The sequence below is a fragment of the Helianthus annuus genome, chromosome 5, assembly GCF_002127325.2.
Source record: "Helianthus annuus cultivar XRQ/B chromosome 5, HanXRQr2.0-SUNRISE, whole genome shotgun sequence".
In the NCBI taxonomy this organism is placed as follows: Eukaryota; Viridiplantae; Streptophyta; class Magnoliopsida; order Asterales; family Asteraceae; genus Helianthus; species Helianthus annuus.
In genome coordinates this window covers 1,486,233-1,507,579 of record NC_035437.2, presented here as the reverse complement: position 1 = coordinate 1,507,579, position 21,347 = coordinate 1,486,233, and the positions used below count along the sequence as shown (strand labels likewise).

Below are 21,347 nucleotides of genomic sequence, written 5' to 3'. Positions count from 1 at the left end.
CGGTGCAGAAGCGTCAGGAAAGTCTGAGGTTTTCACCGATTGAGCGGAAGTTAAGTTGTGTTCAACAGGATTCGGTAGATTCAAGTCGGTTATGGTGAGATGATGATCGGATGGTGCTACGATTGAGTTGAAATCTCCGGTGACCAGAGACGCCATAACTAAGGGTTTTGATCGGAGAGAGAGCTGCAAGTGTGTTCAACAACGGCTGGGCAAACACTATAGGGTTAGGGTTTACCATGTGTTCTTGAGGCGAAGATCTGTGTGTTCTTAGGGTTAGGGTTTTCGAGCGTTTGAGCTTCGATTTGAGCACCAGCAGAAGATGCCATTCGTGCCCTGCTCGTTGCGGTATTTTAGAGAGAGAGCAAGTCATTTTAGAGAGAGAGAGAGCAGAGTTGGCGGCGGTGGGATGGTGGTGGGGATGATGCGATAGTGGGGGTAGTGGTGGTGTGGGGGTGGTATTTTAGAGAGAGAGAAGAGTTGTAGAGTTGTATGTTGAGAGAGAGATATGTCTGTATGTTGAGAGATGAGGTTGAAGATGATGATAATCAGGGGTTTTATTATAGTTAGGGGTTTTATTATAGTTCAGTTATAATAAAGAGATAATAAATCTAAAATGACCAAAATGCCCCTGAGGTTAAAGACAAAATAGCAGGTCATTAATGGGAAATCTGGTCAAATTTGAAATTTGGACCAAAATGGCAACAAAAACCAAACCACAGGGCCCTGGATGTAAAAAGTTTGAAATTTGGACTAAAGTGGCAAAACTGGTCAAACCACAGGGACCAAAATGGCAGTTTACTCTTATTATTATAAAACAATATCAATAAATTATGAGACGCATTCGAAAATATTATAAAATAAAATATATATATATATATATATATTAGTAAAATGGTAGGACCCTTACTATTAACCAAATCACGCCCCAGTTCCCACCCACCGTCTTCTTCAGTTCGCCCCTCGCCACACCTCTATCTCTGATGACATTTGTTATTCTAATGAACTTGAAACACTTTGCCCTCAATCGATATCGCTTAGTCTATTTCTCTTTCTCTCTTTATTAGTCTAATTTCATGTTCTGTAAAACTTGCAATCTACAACATGTCTCCGACAAGCTCCATCACACACCAAGAACCTAGGTTTTGAAACATTACCAATTTCCACCCTAGAGATATCACTCGATTGTTATTCCTTTACTAAACCGGAGCATTGAAGATGAGGACTGGGAGCCAACAATGTTTGTTGTCGACCTATTGAAGTGGGGCGATGACAATGATTGTTATATGTATAATTTCATATCAACTCCATACTAATTGTATATATATATGTCTCACTTGTTTTAATATGGAGTTTATTTGTTTTATGTTAAAAGAGTCTGTTAGTCATTTTATATAAACCTAAAAGATATTTTAACGTCACTTAGCATCAATGTCTATCATGGTTACAAAAGTCGCTAGACGATCCCTAGTCGGTCGACCGGGGAGTTGAGAGTACTCGGTCTACGCGGAGAGTACTCGGGGAGTACTCGGACATGTTAAATTATAAAGAAATTACTTTTTGGAGATTAAATATATGTCAAATAATACAAATTTACTAATATTTATAACAAAATATGTGACAATGATATTCATTCTTTAATATGATAGGCATAGAAATTATGTTATATTATTATTTAAGTCAAACTAGGCCCGAGTTGACCTACTAGATCCAATTCTGGTCGAGGTTGACCGCGTTTGACCGACTCCGTGTAATTAGGCGGAGTCAAAGAAAGTCGCCTCGGTAGCCTGCCTTGTAGCGACTACTCGGGGAGTACTCGGCCTTGGAAACCTTGTTTTATAACCATAATGTCTATATGTGTTATATGTATAATTTCAGATACCTAGAAACCAAGTGCGTAATATAGGTAAACCATATATACCATTACCATATCATTCATTTTTCCTAATATGATAAGATTTATCATTTCCTCATGTTTGTCATTCCGATCTTATGACTTGCTTACATATATGTGCTGAAGTTTGGGAATAGGTTATTGTTTGAGGGGTATAATATGCTAAAAGCTAATAAGTTTGCAAATTACAAATTCTCGCCTTTCGAAATTCTAACAGTTTTTTAACGATTATTCAGAAAGTTGAAGTGTGACAGTTGTGAGTTCGGATTGATTTTGCCTTAAAGAAAGTAGATATAAATAAATATTTTATATTTTTATTTGTTGGTTGTCACTTTCAACTATAATTCTACTTATATTAAAAATAATCACAATTAATCGACCTTTTCGACACATACTATTATGAATGAACATGACATTTATTATAATTTAGTTTATAGGTTTTATAATATTTCTATAATGAATGATCACATGTATGACCTTCGTGAACCACAAACATATTCAATAATACACATGTTGAATTAAAGGACTCAAATATAAACTTGACACGACTCTTTGGAGACAATAAACATCTTCGATCGACAACAAATTTAAAATCAAATCATAAAAACTGTCTTACGTGGGATAATACGTTATATGGGTTATTAATTGAAATAATACAAAAAAGAATCAATTTTTAGTATTGGCCTAATTTTGAGTCTCTTCATTTACATGATTGATCGTCCCTATGCTATATAAGAAACACTAGTATTTCCGTTAAAAAAAAGGAAACACTAGTATTTTTTGGAACAGCTTTCTTTATGTGTGTGGTCATAACATTTCCCAATTTAGAGAGTCTCATTGCCTCATTATGATCAGACTATTTTGTCTTAATTGGACTCACACCGACTTCAGAGCTTGGTTTGGACTATCTCCCGGGAAATCATACCGCCAGCTGTCACTTGACAGTCGTTGTGTCACCTCAAGAGCAGAACTCTCTGGCGTAACACACAATGGGACGAAAACCCAGGTAGGCTTGGGATTCGAATTGACGAGGCGTAGCTCAAATCCTTCATTGCCTTAATCCACCAAAAGAGACACAAATAAGCATTGAATTTGAGTCATCCAAACCTCCTACTCCCCAAGTGGGGATTAAGAAACACTAGTATTGGCCTAGTGTTGTAAGTATTTCAACGAAACTCACTCTTATTAGAGTACTTTCATAATGTAACATGTAAAATATGAAGTTTGAATGAATTTAACGAAGCATTTAATAAAACTGATTATTGTTGGATGATTTCTGGGGATAGCAACTATATATTAAGTGATAGAAGGCTTGCATTTCTCTTGAGGGATGCAGATTTAACTCCCACTTGGTGCAGAGTGAGGCATTGGTAGGCAATAATAGGAGACCCAAGGAAACCCGTGTTCGATCCTTGAGCCAAACGAGTTTTACCGGTAATTTCACCGTCGTGCCTACGGACGGATGGGTTACAGATTTTCCCCGGAATTGATGGTGGACTCGGATTACTCTCAAAGTACTCCGTTTAATCGTGGGTACCCCAAAAATACTAAGGATTGATTCTGTTGGTCTTTAAAAAACATATTACCGTTTGACGGGATATAATGCCTCGAATTAGCAAAACTTAAAAGGCCATATCCCTCTTCAAACAATCGTTTGTGCACTCTTCTTCATCTTTGAACCACAACCATTGAAGATGCCTTTTTATTGTTTTAGACATTTACCTAATTATTCTTGTATTGTCTTTTTGAATATTTTTTCCGGTCTACATCAATTTACTTGTTTTCTAGTTTATAATTTACAAAGAACCTTATTATGTAAAATACTTTATTTTCATTAAATTAATCGTAATATCTTAAAAATACAAAAAGATGTTTTAGAGTTAAAACTACTCCGATCTCAATGAACTTGATAAAAGAAAGATCTTTAGTAGACAAACGATTGTGTTATCATGATGTTACAGTTAATTAGATATAGTAATGTTGCATAAAAAATTTTACTTGTCAAAAAGAACTTTAATGTAAAATACTTTATTTCCATTGAAATTAATCATAATATCATGAAAGTACAAAAAAACGTTGTTTTAGAATTAAAACTACTTCTATCTCAATGAACTTGATAAAAGAAAGATCTTTAGTAGAGAAACAATTGTGCTCTCGTGAAGTTACAATTAGTTAAATATAGTAGTGTCGTATCAAAAATTTTACTTGTCAAAAAGAACTTCAATATAAAATATTTTATTTCCATTGAAATTAATCGTAATATCTTGAAAGTACAATAAACAATGTTGTTTTAGAGTTAAAACTACTTCGATCTCAATGAACTTGCGAAAAAAAAGATCTTTAGCAGACAAACGATTGTGCTCTCATGATGTTACAATTAATTAGATATAGTACTGTCGTATCAAAAATTTTACTTGTCAAAAAGAACTTTAATGTAAAATACTTTATTTCCATTGAAACTAATCGTAATATCTTGAAAGTAAAAAAAGATGTTGTTTTAGAGTTAAACTAATTTGATCTGAATGAACTTGATAAAAGAAAGATCTTTAGTAGACAAACGATTGTGCTCTCATGATGTTACGATTAATTAGATGTAGTAGTGTCGTATAAAAATTTTACTTGTCAAAAGAACTTTAATGTAAAATACTTTATTTCCATTGAAATTCATCGTTATATCTTGAAAGTACAAAAATGTTGTTTTAGAGTTAAAACTACTTCGGTCTCAATAAACTTGATAAAAGAAAGATCTTTAGTAGACAACCGATTGTATTCTCATGATGTTACAATTAATTAGATATAGTAGTGTCGTATCAAGAATTTTACTTGTCGAAAAGAAATATTCTTATATCTTGACCAATGATTTATGTATTTGATGTTCACGTGAAGCTAGTTTCTTTTCAACAAAATGTGTTGAAATATTCTCGTCATCACAAAGTGCTCCCGTATAAAATATGTACCCTTTTATCTCTATATATTTATATAACTTTTGGATTAAATCTTGTTATTTTTCGATAAGATACAAAATTCTGTTCTAGCATGCAAGCTTGGTGACATATAGAAGAGGGATAAGTTGCTAATAAAAAATTAGGAAAGTGAAGACCATAGACAACCTGCTCAAACGCAGGTTCGTCCCATTTAATCGGAGGCATACCCCCGGCCACCTCTTCAACTTCTATTATTTCTTCTGGTTGAGAGGAAACAAACATCTTCAAAAGAATAATTGAAATTCTTCAAGAAAACTAGAAAACTAGGCAGATCTGCAGAACTCCGGTTGAAGATCTTCAAGAACTTGAAGAAATTGCTGAAGATTGAGAGAGAAAGGAAGATAATTCGAAAGGAAGCGGTTAGTGTGTTTCTTTTGTTGCCTATTTATACCCATCGCATTTAATGCGATGGGTACCGAGCCTTTAACTTGCAGCGCAAGCCCAATCACAAGTTGACACGTCATGCGGGAAAGCAGGAATGACGGTTACCATGTGTGTGTGAACCCCACTCGCCTGACACGAGACGACATGCTTTGCACAGTGTCAGCAGTCACATCATGTCGAAGCCCCCCGACCCCCTGCCCCGGGAAGCTGGCGGCTGTGAGCACGCCCAGAGCGGGTGGTATCGGTGTTTATTAATTTGGCAGCAGAATACATCAGGACCGTAGTTAGAAAATATTTTTATCAGATTTAAAAACACCAAAATTTTATAATAATAATAATTGGGATAAAATCCGAGTTTCATTCGACAATACATTTATAGAGATAAACCCTAATTATTGAAAACATAAACTCCGTTTCTTATTTGGTAACTTTTATAGCCACAACTTTAAGCCTTCAGTGCTCTCCAACTGACTTCTATTGGCTTCACATTAAGTTACCTGGCAAGTACATTCCATTTTGTAAAACATCAGTTGTTACACATTACAGTATTAAGGGCGATTACAATGTTTATATCTGCACAATTACTCGTTCCGTATGTGTCACTCGACGGATCTGTGACTATGGTCATATCACACATTGGATACCCGTGCCCAATTGTGAAGGTTATCAAGTACTGTATACAAACCACATAATACTGGCGGCAATTGTAGAATTACAAAGACTTAATCACTGTAATTGTAATTGAAAACATTTGAGGTTTTGGTAAAACATTTTGACTCACAAAAAGAGAAAATGTACTCACATTGTTTACTTAGGTAAAACTAAAGCTTCCTGGTAAATCTACTGGTTATTATCTATTAAAATTAAACAATGCACACGTGTTAGTAAAATAACCCAAATCACATTAACCGTACAGCTCGAGACATAACTCTAATGACTGAGTCAGACAGAGCCTTGACATGCATTACGGAGTCCTAGATCAATTGGGTGTAACACGAGACAAAACTCCAACGACTGAGTCAAGCAGAGCCTTAACATGCGTTACGGAGCCCTATATCGATCGTGTAGGGTAACAAGCAGGGTTATAATGCTTACAACGAGGTAGAGCTTCGCTTTTTAGGGGTATTATATCCCGAGTATTATAGCTAACAGAAAGTTGAGAGAGAATTCAGAAAATGAACGAGAATCAAATGAGCTCTGAGCCCCTATTTATAGGCCTGATGGACGGCGAGTCGTGGCCCGCGAGAGATACGGCTTCGGGCTTCGCGGCCCGCGAGGACCTACGTGGTGTAGCTTGGTCGAGTCAAGGTGTAGGTTTGTCGTGTCACTGGACACGTGGCACAATGCAGTGTCGAGCAAGCAAAGTCAGTCGCGGCCTGCGACAATGATGGCTATGGGGGTCGCGCCCCACGAGCGACTCTCAGATTTTGTTTTTCTTGATTTTTATAAATATAAAGGTTTTTCGGGCTCGTTTCTCGCATATACGAGGTATGATAGGAACGTTTAGGGTCACGTTAAGGGTTCTATGAGGGTTGTTATACATCACATATACCTTTCTCACTAAACCTTATCCTTAAGATTCTTTGTTCAAAACTCAAATAAGTAAACGTGCGCCGTCTAAGTTCCTGCATCTCAAGGAATCCCAAAGATAGGTGCCCCGGATCAAAGCTATATAACAGTTGCAAAGGTCGCACTTCGTACAAGTTATAAAACCAGAAGTAAACATAATTGATCTAGTCCAGAGGTACACCCACTTGCTACTCACGCGTGGGAATAACACTGGACTGGGGGGACTTGAAGAGGTATGGTCCCAGATCTTTCGCCTGCATGCGCAACCATGAGTAAGCAGCATGCACGGAGAACCATAACCAACTTAAAATCAATACAACACTTGACTATTCTTATTTATGCAGCGTAAGCTTTATAAGCGTAGGGATGAAGATGAAAGTTGCCGCAAGTACAAATAGTACATTTGGCAAAAGGTGTAACCAATCAGCTCATGCCAGGCCTTGATCAGACAACTCCCACGATAGGCAATCCTGTAGGAGACAAAGAGTACGAAAGAACAATGATGTGTAACCAATCATGTTGTGCCATTCACTGCTCCATGATCTCCACTCACAGTTGATGCCAGGCCCGACATCAAGGACAACTCCCAGGCCACGTGGCTCCAATCACCGTGCGCCAATACCTCGATCCTTTGCACACACTAACGGTCGTGTCATAGAAGACAAACATGATATTCCTTGATGGCGACGTCCAGCTCAAGGCCCATCAACCCATCTCATTCTCCACATTCTTTGGCTATAAATAGAGGACTTCACCTCTAGGTTTAAGCATCGCTTCTCCCACTCTCTCACTATTAACACACTTATTATCATCAAAATGAGTTCTTGTTCTCAAACCGGAGGGTGGTTACAAGAAGAACCCTCACCTCTCCTCCTTGTAGCGAGCTTCATGGTGTTGTTTGTTTTGCAGGACTAGTTGTTGATCAAGCAGTTATTAGACGAGGTGGAAAACAAGATTAACCTTTGTGAACGAAACTAATCCCACAAGTAAACCCCCGGGTCAACTTGGTGTTTCTTCACATATGTTACTTAAGCTAGCGTGTGACCGATTTTGGTAAAGCGGTATCTTAGATATGGTTTAACCTGACTGGTTTTGATATGGATGATTTGTCTCTGATTTTGTGAACAATTATAGTAGCCAGGGCGGACTTACCCATAGTAGCCAGGGCCGCACCCCTTGAAAAAAAGATTTTAGTCTTAATTTTCTTCGAAAATCCCAACCGCAATCCTTTGATTTTTTCCAACTGCCCTCATTAGAAAAAAATATTATGAATTTATAAAAAAATAACACTGATTATTATGAATATATAAGTACATAACACAATTTGTATAATTATTCTTTTACCACTTATTCACTTTACTTAACCAAATCTACAATCTAATTTTATTAACACAACTACCCAAGCGCAAACCAACCAAAAAATTATCCTTTTTTATTGATTTTTTTTGTTGTTTTATGTGGTGATTTGGAGAAAATATTGATGTATAAGGGTTTGATCTTTTTATGTTTTTTAGTTGTTCTAGACTTGTAGTTAATGATTTTGTTGTTTTATTTTAAGCTTTATTTGTTTAAATGATTACTGATCAACATTTAAAACTAGGGCTTGAATGTTTGAGAATTAAAATTGAAAATTATGGACTATGGTATTGGTTGAACATGATTGTTTATTTTGTTAAGTGTTTAGTGCTATTTTATGAACTTATGGAGCAATTTATATGTGATAAGAACCATGGGTAGAGAAGTTATGGCGCGATTTCTCAAGAGAAAGAGGGTTTTGTTGATCAGTTCTGTTTTAGGCATAATGGAAAACATGAAAACATACCAGTGATCGCAGACTAGCCAGCAGAGAATCCAGTAAGTGATGCAGCAATCGAGTTAGACATGCTTGTCAGGGTGATCTGGTTCCTTCTTAGGGTGTAATCTAATGATGGTGATGATGAACCGATAAAGGGTAATTGGTTGAGGAGAAGGAGGCGAGATGATGTTGTTGAGTAATTAGGTTATGTAACCTTATAACCTCTATATTAGTCTCCTTATATATGCACTCAAGAGGAAATCTAATTAGTTAATAAGAGTAACATAGTCCATCAACAATTACCAACTAATTATTTAATAGGTTGTTATATATTTTGATCTATATAATGTAAATGATTATAATGACTACTAGATTAAATACAACACCATAATATATTTAATCTTACAGGTTTGACCACTTTTTTCGTCGGATTCTTCTAATTAAAGACCAAGCTATGTCTTGGATAAGTTTTTTTGTTGTTTTATTTAATGATTAGGAGAAATAGAAGTAGGTAGGCTTTTGATGGTTTTTGTTGTTAATTTACTTATGATAGTTTTTTATGTTTTTTAGTGTTTTACTTGAAACTTTGTTTGTTAATATGATAGAAAGTTAGGAAATAGGGTTTGATTGTTTGAAAATTGAAATTGACTCAACCTCCGACCCGCGAAACTTTGTTTGTTTATGTTTACTTGTTTTACATGACCCGACCCGCTATGAACCAATTTTTTCTATATAGCTAGGACCTAAAATCCTTAAATTTTTTCCACATCCCTAAAAAAAATTTTTGAGTCCGCCATTTATGATAGCTTAGTTGAATCAAGTTGAACCATGTTGTATAAGATGGCGAGTTCATGAGACCCATCAATGATATGGTCTTTGCTTTGAGAAAATAGTTTTCATAACATATATAAATTTGATAAACTGCTAGTGCTAGAGTTATTTTTTAATGGTCATTAAAAAATAAAACCTTCGTTAAACTTATTTTTGGTTTAATGGGTAAAATGATCCTAACAAATACTTTATATTTTAGTTTGTCTAAACGTTTATATTCCAGAAACATTCATTTATTAATGGGTATCTTTATTACGTAGATTAGCTAAAAAAGTTTGTTTTGTGTTTTAAGTAAAAACTTCCGTTCTATTTTTGGACAAGATATGGGAATAAGCATCTTTACATGAAATGAATATCTATCTATGTGTCATAAACAAAATTGAATTGATTAAGTTTCAAGGATAAGTCAAAAGTGAATAGGATCCTACAAACCATCATGGAAACTTTTTTTTTTTAAGGCAACTTTCATTCACAAAAACCACAAGCGGCTCTCAAATCAAGGACCCCCCCCCCCCCCCCCCCCGACAAAAAACGACTAATTACATCAAGTCCAAAGGATAATTACACCACTTTTTCCAATCGAGATCTTTAATTCTAGTTCTATGACGAAACCAAAAGAACGAAGTAGACTTGATACTTTCGAGCAACTCAATCGGTCTTCTAGACTTGTGAGAAAATAAGCGAGCGTTTCTTTCAATCCAAATTATCCACAAGGTTGTGAAAATAATACCTCGAAGAATGATCTTATTCGAAGCAGACAAACCTTGAGAGTCAGCAAGGTTCAAAATGTCCTGCACATCAAAAGCGAAAATAGGATTCAAACGACACCAAACGCTTAGTCTGTACCATAATTCCGAGGAGAAGATGCATCCGGTAAATAAGTGCATAGCTGTTTCCGGACCCGTTTGACAAAAGATACACCCATTTTGCTGAAGCTGAACGCCTCTTTTTATAAGTTCCGCGCAAGTAGGCAAACGATCCCGGGCAGCTCTCCAAACCATGATCTTGCACTTAAGCGGAACCCAAACTTTCCAATCGATGCTCGGGATTTTTATGTTGTTAAAAGCTTCGTACAGTAACTGTTTGGCTGAACGAACAAAGAAGGCTCCATTCGCGTCCCCTTTCCAGCTCCACACATCCTTACCACCCTTCCATTGAAAATTAAACAGGTCCTCCAAAAGATGAAATAACTCGGTAACTTCAGACTGAGAAGAAGGGGCTGTTCTCCAGCTCCAATGTAAGGATTTAACGCCATTTAGAACTTTCAAACGGCTGCTAACTCCGACCCATTTGCTCTGTTCTAGCCTGAATAAACTCGGGTAAATAATCCTGAGCGGATATTCACGTAACCAAGTATCATTCCAAAAAGAAACAGAAGACCCGTCACCAACCGAGCCAGTAAAGAAGCTATGAAACAACACCCGTTCGGCATCCTCATATCCCCAATTTTGACGATGTTCTTCCAACTTCCGCTAGCCGAATATGCACATGGCATAGAAGACCATGTGCGAGACGAACCGTTGCATTCTAACACAATCCTTTTCCAAAGACTATTACTTTCTTGTTTAAAACGCCAAGACCACTTTAGGAGAAGAGCATCATTCACATGTTGTAATTTTGAAACACCGAGCCCACCATCATGGAAACAAGTTGTTTAATTTTTTTTTACAATAAACAAATCATAAGTAATAGGATTAATTTTATATATACCCTTACAAACTTGAAAATTTTTATATATACCTTTACAAAAACTAAAAATATCATATATGCCATTACAAAATAGTTAAAATATCAGATATACCCAATTTGTTAAAAACAATCTAATAAATAATCATTTTGCACTTATTTTTTTTAACTTCTAAGTTTTTATGTATGTTTATATTTTAATATAAACACATTTTAAGCTTTAATCTATTTTTACCTATTTTTGTTTTTATTTTTTTTCATTAAAAAATAGTATTCTCTATATATAAAATATTTAAGCTAAATAAATTAAGTTAGAAAAGACTAAATATAAGATTTGAAGTTAAAAGTCATATATGAGATTTTAAAGTTATACAAAATAAAGGTAAAATTGTGTTTTATTAAACAGTTTTATAATGAATTGAAGTTACGACTTGTTGGTATATTTGAAAGAAGAAGAATTAAGGTAGCGTTTGGTATGAAGGAAAGGCAGGTGAAATGGAATGGAATGGATCATTCTGATGGGATGAAAAGAAACATGTTTGGTTATAATGCGGTAATGGAATGGAGCATTCTAAAGGAATGTAACTCCTTCCAAATATAATAATTTACATTCCTTTGTATGTAGGTGTTTTTTTCCATTCCTTCAAGAAATGGAAAGAAATATGTTGTTGTTGTTATTATTATTATTATTATTATTATTATTATTATTATTATTATTATTATTATACTTTTATTTGTATTTATATTTATATTTATTAATATTCATAGTAATATTAATATATATCAAAAATCTATTATTATTTTTTTATCATTAATATATTATTATTATTATTATTATTATTATTATTATTATTATTATTATTATTGAGGAAATTATATTTTTGTCGTTTTTAATACAATTGTGTTTCGTTATTTCATCTTTTTTTTGTTTATCAAATTGTACAAAGTAATGATTCATTCTATTCACATATGAGTAACCAAACATTGCAATGGAATGGAATGATTCATTTCATTCCGTTGTCCATTCCATTACCTCGTCCATTCCATTCTCTCATCTATTCCATTACTCCATACCAAACATACTCTAAGTTCATTTGGAAACAAGAAGGCTAGCGTGGCTAAAGTGATGGAAGAAATTAACTCTTTAGCATTTTTTTGGAGTAAAAATAGGTCCACCTTTAAAAATCTTTCTTGAAAAGATTGGAGTGTTTTCAAATCTTTCTTGGTGCAGACTTGGTCCAACAACTTCTAAGATCTTCTAAGGTCTGTAAGGGTTAAACACCACTGTCCACCACCACCACCACCACCACCACCGTCCACCACCCACCACCGTCTACCACCACCATCCATCACCACAACCGTCTACCACCCACCACCGTCCATCACCCCCACCACCACCGTCCACCACCACCACCCACCACCACCACCACCATCCGTACACCACCACCAATTTATTTTTAAAGTCTACATACATTAAAAAACAAACAGCTTTCTTTTTGCAGACTGTAAAGGTTTGGTCCACCTCTTCTTCTACAGATGTCTGCAGATGTGGTCCGCAAACTGTAGACATTTTACCTCTTAAAAAACAAACATCACCTTAGAGTATCTAGTTTATGAATCATATACAAATTCAATGCTGTTAATCTTATCGGGTATTATTAGATTTATTATTTAAATTTGCTGCTCTAAAACTTTTAGTTATTGTTTTCTTGAGTTTTGATTAAACAAACTATTCTCTATTAAGCAGCCTAAAACATTAGCTGAAATCATATCATAGTCGTTTCTTAAAATAGCCCATACCAATGAGCCCAAGCCCAATTCACCCCTGAAAATCTGAAATCCTCCCTCAAAACTTCCTTCCTGGGGTTTCAACTTTCAAACCTCCACAGTTTTGCCTGAATGGAGTTTGAGAAGAGAAAGAAAGCCACTTTGGCCACCATGACTTCTTCAGAACCTGACAAATCACCAAAAGGAGACATAGACACACCTCTAATCCCACTTCTTCAAACCCTCAACTCTCACCCTTCTTACTTCACCACCAGTTCTTGCTCCGGCCGCATCTCCATCCTCTCCACCCCAACCGCCGCCGCAACCACCGCCGTCAAGAAGAAAGCCAAAGGTGGCACATGGGTCTTCATCACCCATGAACCAGCTGACCCTTTTTCGGTTCAAAATCTCATCTTTCCTCCAAACCCAACTCAGAATGACATTCAAGAAAATCTTGTTTTCAGATTTGAACCTTTGATCATTGCTGTTGAATGTAAAGATGTCTTGTCTGCTCAAAAGTTGGTGTCTTTAGCTATTTCATGTGGGTTTAGAGAATCAGGGATTACAAATGTCAGTAGTAAGAGAGTGATTGTGGCGATTCGATGTTCGATTAGGTTAGAAGTGCCTTTGGGAGAGACTTGTAAGATCATGGTGTCAAAGGAGTATTTGAATTATCTTGTTGGGATTGCTAATGAGAAAATGGAAGCTAATAGGAAAAGAACTGATAGTTTTCATGATGCATTGTTGAGGAATGAGTTTATTGCTCGACCCGAAATCAGTACGGGGAGTGGTGATTGTGAGTTCCTAAACTTGAATCAAGATTTGGGTGATAAAGATTGCTCAATGGTTACTGCTGGGTTGGAAGATATTCAACTTACAAGTGAAATCAAAGATGGCGCAAGTAATGGTAAGACTATTATTCGTATTTCGTATATTGATGTTTGTTTATTTAGCCAAAAAGGTTCACTTATTTGGGGATGAGTTATCCATCCGTTCCTGACATACGATTTATACCGTCATGCTTGGTTCTTATGAAAATTTGGAATAAAAAAATACTACACTTCATAAGAATGAATAATCTTAGATGTGTAACTACAAAAATAAGCATTACACTAGGAACTTTGTCCTTAAATGCTGATACTGGCGAAGCTTGACCCGAATGACGGGGGGCCGAAAACGTATATACCCAAAAATTTCTATATGAAAACTACATATATAACACTACTGAGAGAAAAGTTCGGGGGGGGGGGGGGGGGCGCTTCTCCCCGCCCCTTCTATACTTCGCCCCTGATTGCTGACTCTTGCAAGGTTTAGTGCTCTTTTGCATTTTTTTTTTCAAGATTTGAGGTTTGTTGGCAAAAGCCAATTAGTATGATATTGTTAGTTACTCTAAGGTAAAGTTTATAGCCAAACATTCACATAGGACAAATAGGGTTGTAAACGAACCGAGCGAACACGAACAAGGCCTTGTTTGTGTTCGTTCGTTAAGGAAATAAATGTGTTCACGAACGGTTCATGAACACTTACCGAACGAGATTTTATGTTCGTGTTCGTTCATTAAGGAACTGAGCGTGTTCGCGAACGGTTCACGAACACAAACGAACACAAATAAATTTCGCGAACGTGACGAAGGATAAAGATAGATGGCCCAGAGAGTAGCACTCGAACTTGAATCCCTTATTGTGGAACGGAGGTCGATCGTATTCGCCGACGTAAATAATGAGAAATGATAGGGAAATGATGCATAAACAAGATGAAAGTTGGTTTCCTAGTTTAATTGTTAGGGTAATAAAATAAATAAAAGTTTAATAATATAAAAAGTACAAAGATCTTCAATTAAAACACAAACATACGAACATAAACAGACGCAAATCAACGAATGTTCACGAACACCTTACCGAACGTTTACGAACACAATCGAACGAACGAGACCTCTGTTCATGTTCGTTCATTTAACTAATCGAACGAAATTTCTTGTTCATGTTCGTTTGTTTATTAAACGAACGAACATAAACGAACTTCCCGCCGAACGTTTACGAACACAATCGAACGAACGAGACCTCTGTTCATGTTCGTTCATTTAACTAATCGAACGAAATTTCTTGTTCATGTTCGTTTGTTTATTAAACGAACGAACATAAACGAACTTCCCGCCGAACGGTTCACGAACTGTTCGCTGAACGTTCGATTCGTTTACAGCCCTAGTTACAAAACTCAATGCCACCCAGTTTTAACACGCAAGATCTTGTCAATTGCCTCTAAACATGTGCAAAATGGTACATATTGTCTAGAGATATCTTACAAGGTTTAAAGGAAAAAAAATATTTTGTGGCGTGTTAATTTATGCTTGATTGTAGGACACTTTCTTATGAACGTTGCATAAAGTCCGAACCTTTAAATAATTTGTCACTGCTTCCAGGAGTTCCTGAGCTTCCTATAAAACCGATGGTTATCACTGGTGAACCAGTTGAGAAGCTTCATCTTTGGGGCCATTCAGCCTGTACGCTTGAAACTACAAAAAATCCCAAATCAGTGTTTGTGTTTGGTGGTTTTGGAGGCGTAGGAAGGCATGCAAGGAGAAAAGATTCATGGCTTCTGGATTCAGTATCTGGTCAACTTCAGTTAGTTGACTTTTCAAGCACCCCATCCCCGCGTTTGGGTCACACAGCTTCTTTAGCAGGAGAGCTTATGTTTGTTATAGGAGGTAGAGCCGATCCTGGGAATGTGCTAAACGATGTTTGGGTTCTTAATACGACAAATAACGACTGGAAACAGGTACTGTGTACCGGAATTGGATTTCCTCACAGGTGATTACCCCGTTATGCATATTCTTTTCTTATCTCTATATTGTTCCTGTTCTATATTTCAAGAGTAAACTTCCGTTTTGCTCCCTGTGGTTTGTTCACTTTAACGGTTTTGCCAGTTTTTTTGCCAGTTTGCTCCCCGCCTCTAACTCCATCTAAATTGTTTGTTTTTCCATTTTGCTCCCCGCAGGGAGCAAACTGGCAACAAAACTAAAACATCGGGGAGTAAAATGGCTATTTTTAAAGGTTTGGGGCAAAACCGTTAAAGTGACCAAACCACAGGGAGCAAAACGGAAGTTTACTCGTATTTCAAATTAAAACCGAATCTTTAAATCCTTTTCCATTATTATGCAGTCATCGACATGCATCGGCAGTAATTGGGTCAAGCCTCTATGTTTTTGGCGGGATTCAGAATGGCAGCATCTCGTCAGGAATGTACAGGCTTGATACGCAAAACTTAACATGGGAAGAAGTAGTTGTTCAAGGGCAAATACCGTCACCTCGTCATTCTCACACATTGGTAGCCCACGGTGCTCAACTATTTATGTTTGGAGGATATGATGGGTCGAAAGCACTTGGAGATTTCTACAGTTTTGACATTCATTCATGCACTTGGAAGAAAGAAAAGATGGTGGGAAGTACACCGTATGCACGGTTTTCCCACGCCATGTTTGTGTATAAAAACTATATTGGTGTCATGGGAGGGTGTCCTATCAAACAACACTATCAAGAGTTGTCAGTACTCAAAGTGGGGTCCAGTGTATGGAAGCGTATCAAGTTGAGTTCCGTTGGTGAAGACCTTTTTGTTCGTTCGACAACGAGTGTTGTTGGTGATGATCTTGTTATTGTAGGTGGTGGTGCTTCTTGTTATGCGTTTGGAACTAAGTTTAGTGAACCGATGAAACTAAACTTGCTTTCGTTAGTTTCTTTCGCTGAACCTTTTAATGAGACCGAGGACCAATCAAATATTGATTTAAAAACAATGGTGCCTTTGCGTTGGGTTCTACGAGTTGATAAAAAGCATGCGAAGCCCGCAAAAGATATATTAAAGAAATTTGGATGGTTAGATGCAGAGAGAAAAGTATACACGCAAGAAAATGGAGTTCATGTTTGTTTTCCGATCACCAAAGAATTTGTGGCACTTTACCAAAATAAGAAACCAGACATAAATGGAGTCGTAAACGAGGTAAGTAACCTTAATTTGCAAGAAATCTTGAAGGTTGTTTCAAGTGCAAGGGCCTTGGATCTTTTGGCTGCATTAGGTGCAACCACACATGCTGACCATATCGTCAAAGTTAAAAAAGCTTCAAGTTCTCCTTTGAAAGTAATGAAAGATGCGGTTGCTTCTTTGTTAAATCGTCACAATCTGCCTACAACACTCTTGGAACAACTACCCACGAGGTAAGGATATTTTCAATTTATTTTTGTGATATGTTCATGTAGGATCGATTTGACGATCAAGTGAGTCAATTAAAGTCAATACACCACTGTTTGAGTGGCGGAAACAAACAAACAGTGTTGAATCAGAGAGAATTTGAGTAGAAAACAGAGAATATCACTTTAACACACGTTTCTCATTAATATTTCACTTGAAAATCCAGCAGCAGTTCGGTATACAACTTGTGATTCCGTGCCAAATGAGAAACATACAACCCTATATATAGCCTGCGGATTTCGCTTGAAATGACACATGTCATTTCGAGCGGAATCACATTTAATCTGATTTCGCTTGAAATGACAAAGTGTCATTTCAAGCGGAATTACATCAATTAACACATAAAATTACATTCTAGCCCCTGTACTTTACATATTTGACACATTAGACCCCTAGACTTAAGACGTAGGCTTTAGACATCGTGCACTAACAGTTCATGGTAAAGGTTAGGTGTGAAATGTGAATTTAGGGGTGCTAAAATGTGGTTCTTGTTTGTAGATGGGAGCGATTAGGTGACATTGTTGTGCTTCCCATGACTTCTTTTAAGGACTCGGTTTGGGACACGCTAGGAAAGGAGCTTTGGTTGACTGTTGCTGACTCACTTGGCGCCACTCGCCTTGCTCGACAAGTAAGTTAACATTCTAATACAAGCATTTTATGTTGCACAAAATCATAGTTGGTTAATCATTGATAAAATTTGATTTCTTAGGGAAAGGTTTCACCTACCGGAACGAGAGATAGTGGGCTGGAGATTCTAGTTGGGGTCAACGGATGGGTTGACCATCGGGAAAATGGAGTTCTTTACTCGTTTGATGCTACCAAATGCATGTTTTCATGGGGTAATCTCTCTGAGAAGCGTAGAATGGGGCAGCTTGACTGCAAACAGGAAGTTATTGTTGACTTGTTTGCTGGCATTGGATACTTCACGTTGCCGTTTCTAGTCAAGTACAATTTTTTCTACTCCTTTTTTAGTTACAATATGATTACGTACTTTATGTTTTTCCGTTAAGCCCACCAGTTGCTTGTTTTAACATAAGCCTTGAACAGGGCTAATGCAAAAATGGTGTATGCTTGTGAATGGAATCCCCATGCTATAGAGGCTCTCAGGCGTAATCTTGAAGCAAATGGTGTGGCTGATCGTTGCGTTGTTCTCGAAGGAGATAACCGTGCCACAGCACCTAAAGTAAGGCTTCTTGTTCTTCATCTGTCTTTAAAAAATGTATATTTCAAGTCGTATTACTAATTCTGTGCCCTAAATTCCGTAAATGTTAGTTTGAAATCGTTTTAGGAAGTGTTAACTTGTTGGGTATTTTAATGTTTTAACACTTTTTTTCGCTCTATTGTTTCTTGTACACTTTAATCTTGTCTTTGTTTCTTTTATTGTGGACGGGATAATTTTCTTTCGTCGTTTGATTTGACTTCAAAAAAAAAAAAACGGAGCTTTGTACGAGAAAATGTATATCACTAATTGACTTATTTTTTTTCCAGGGAGTTGCCGATCGAGTCAATCTTGGTCTGTTACCATCAAGCGAGGGTAGTTGGATTACTGCTGTAAAGGCATTACGGTAATTTCTTTACTTTGAAGGGTTATAAGAGAGTGCACTTTGATTTCTAATCATGAAAAATATTTTCATTTTCCATTTCACAAACCTTTAATACGATTACTTAAAAATTTTCAAGTGAGTTCCAACAGTTTATTTACGTGTTCTTTCTATAACGGGTCGTTTTGACAGGAGCGAGGGTGGGATGATGCATGTGCATGGAAACGTGAAGGACTCTGAAGAGGATTCGTGGACAGAACAAGTCTCAAAATCAATTAAAGAAATTTCACGATCCGAAGGTAAATAGTTTTTTTTTTTTTTTTTTCCTGAAACACTTGAGAAAAAATCTGAACTTTTTGGTGATTTTGCAGGTTATAATTGGGATGTATCTGTTGAGCATGTAGAAAGAGTAAAGTGGTATGCACCTCACATTCGCCATCTTGTAGTAGACATAAAATGCAAACAAATTGACTCATAAGCCAACCGCCGCATGTTTCCAATTCGGCTTATTTATGCCCTGAGCCGCATTATCAGAAACTATTGTTCTGTTGATGCAAAAGAGTTGTGCAATTTTGTAGAAAAAGGTAATTGTTTATACCCATTTTTTGCAAGTTGAAGCCACTGAATCATGAGGTTGACTTGAATCGATCAAAAGGTTTATAAATCAGTTGGTTGTTTCGTCGATCTATGGTTTCACGAAATATGTAACTGAGGGTATTTTAGTTTGTACTAAATTGAGTTATTGTTAAAAGTGATTTTATTAATTATGTAACTGAGGGTGTTTTTGTTTTAGATTGATATTACTTTTTAAGGTTGTTTGGATTGGTGTTTCCGAATTAATTTTCCTATGGAAGATTTGGTGCATAATATGGTGCCCACGGGTTTGAATCTGGTTCGGTTTGTTGGGTTAGATGCTCCTCCATCATACTTCCCATCTGCAAAAAAAGTCACCTGGGTCAAATGAAACATCTACCTGATTCCTCTTTATCATTATCATTACTACCCACCTAAACAACTCAACTTAACGGATCGTTTAGCCAGACTCTGCGACTCTTCACTTGTACCACCTAGATCAAAGGGAACATTGGACCACTTCGGTTTTATTGTCGAAGTCTCCACACCAAGAGGTAGAGGTGCACAAAATAACCGGTTACTTAACCGTAACTGGTTATTAACCGAAACCGTAACCGATTTAGGAATAACCCGTTAGTGGTTATTTTTAACCGTAGGTTATTAACTGGTTATAAGTATTTAGTATAGAAACCAGTTATGAACCGGGTTTTTTAAATGGTTTTTTTAACCGATAGACTAGTTAACCGATAAAAAAACCGATTTTTTTTAAAGAAAGGCAAAATAACTGGTTAATTATCCAAACTGGTTAAAGTAATTAACTGGACAAATTAAAAAACAACTAGTTAATTAAGCATTAACCAGTTAAAGTAAAAAAGTCAAAATAACCGGTTTATGCAGCTCTACGAAGAGAAGAGGTAGCTCCTCCATCATAGTCCACTCTCTTTGGATTTAGTTGTGGGCCAGACCTATTAGTCGATAATCCAGTTGGGCCGACTTTGTCATACCCATGAAAAATAACCCCATGTATAGTGTTGTAAGTGAGCCCACCCTTTAATAATATTCGATGGGCTTATATGGCATTATAGGCAACTTTCCCATGTAGACTATTATATGGCCCATGTGGAGAATTTTCATGCACAGAAGTTATGCATACAATACATAATTATTGGCTATTTTTTTTTAAAGTAAACTTCATTAACCAAACGTCAAAACCTCAAATCGAGGCGGCACCCAAACAACAACACCCTACATAATTACAAATTTACACCAATTGTTCCAAGAAACCTTTAACGATTTAGATCTACTATTTAACCACAAAAAACCCAGAAACCAAAATCTATCTTAAAATACCTCATATGCTTATTGACTAATTGATGCTTACCTCCAGAAACCAAAATCTATCTTTTCTCCCATTTAAATATCTGAAGAATTAAGCTCCGTAATTCACCGGAGAATTATCAAATTTATTTTCAAGAGGCTCATCCACACCCGAAACATCATCATCATCACTGATATCACAATATTTTTAAAATCCATCCTTTTTAAGAGACCCATCATTTGAAAATATTATTTTAGTGTCATGAAGATTGATTTATTCATATGTTTGGCAAGTATGATATTACCTCCTTTTTGAATTTTCCAATTCGTAGGAGATATCCAAGTCTACGATTCACCACCCCATCGGCAAAGCTTTTCACTAATTAAAAACTTATCAAAATTAATTAATAATAGTAGTCTTCACTTCAAATCGTGATCCCTTGCGTCTTCTTCGTCCCAAACTAGGTAAATATATGTAAAGGTTAATCAATTCCTTGATCTTTATCGCAAATATATATACAGAGTTACAATTGAATCTAGGAGCTAAACTAGATACATAAGAGCATTCACATCCAACCCACTAAAATCTGTGAGTGTAGTTTTTATAATATAAAAAGTATAAAAATTGGTTGTGAGTGTAGGAGAGAGAAAATGTTACTGTTCATCTGTATATTTGAGGGAACACTGTTCACCCCCTATAATTTTTTAATATATTTTGAAAGTGGTTGTGAGTGGAGGAGAGAGAAAATGTAATGATAAATGTATAAAAG

The 21,347-nt window shown here is 36.4% G+C and overlaps 1 protein-coding gene across 1 annotated transcript; it reads left to right on the top strand.

The window, feature by feature from the left end:
• The first annotated feature begins 12,996 nt into the window (after positions 1-12,996).
• LOC110939636 (tRNA wybutosine-synthesizing protein 2/3/4) lies at positions 12,997-19,479 on the top strand. The gene is made up of 9 exons (XM_022181211.2): positions 12,997-13,814; positions 15,327-15,714; positions 16,066-17,112; positions 17,645-17,774; positions 17,856-18,091; positions 18,194-18,329; positions 18,635-18,711; positions 18,880-18,986; positions 19,059-19,479. Exons 1-9 carry the CDS (start codon positions 13,040-13,042, stop codon positions 19,163-19,165), a joined length of 3,003 nt encoding a protein of 1,000 aa, XP_022036903.1. The 5' UTR covers positions 12,997-13,039; the 3' UTR covers positions 19,166-19,479.
• The last annotated feature ends 1,868 nt before the right edge of the window (positions 19,480-21,347 follow it).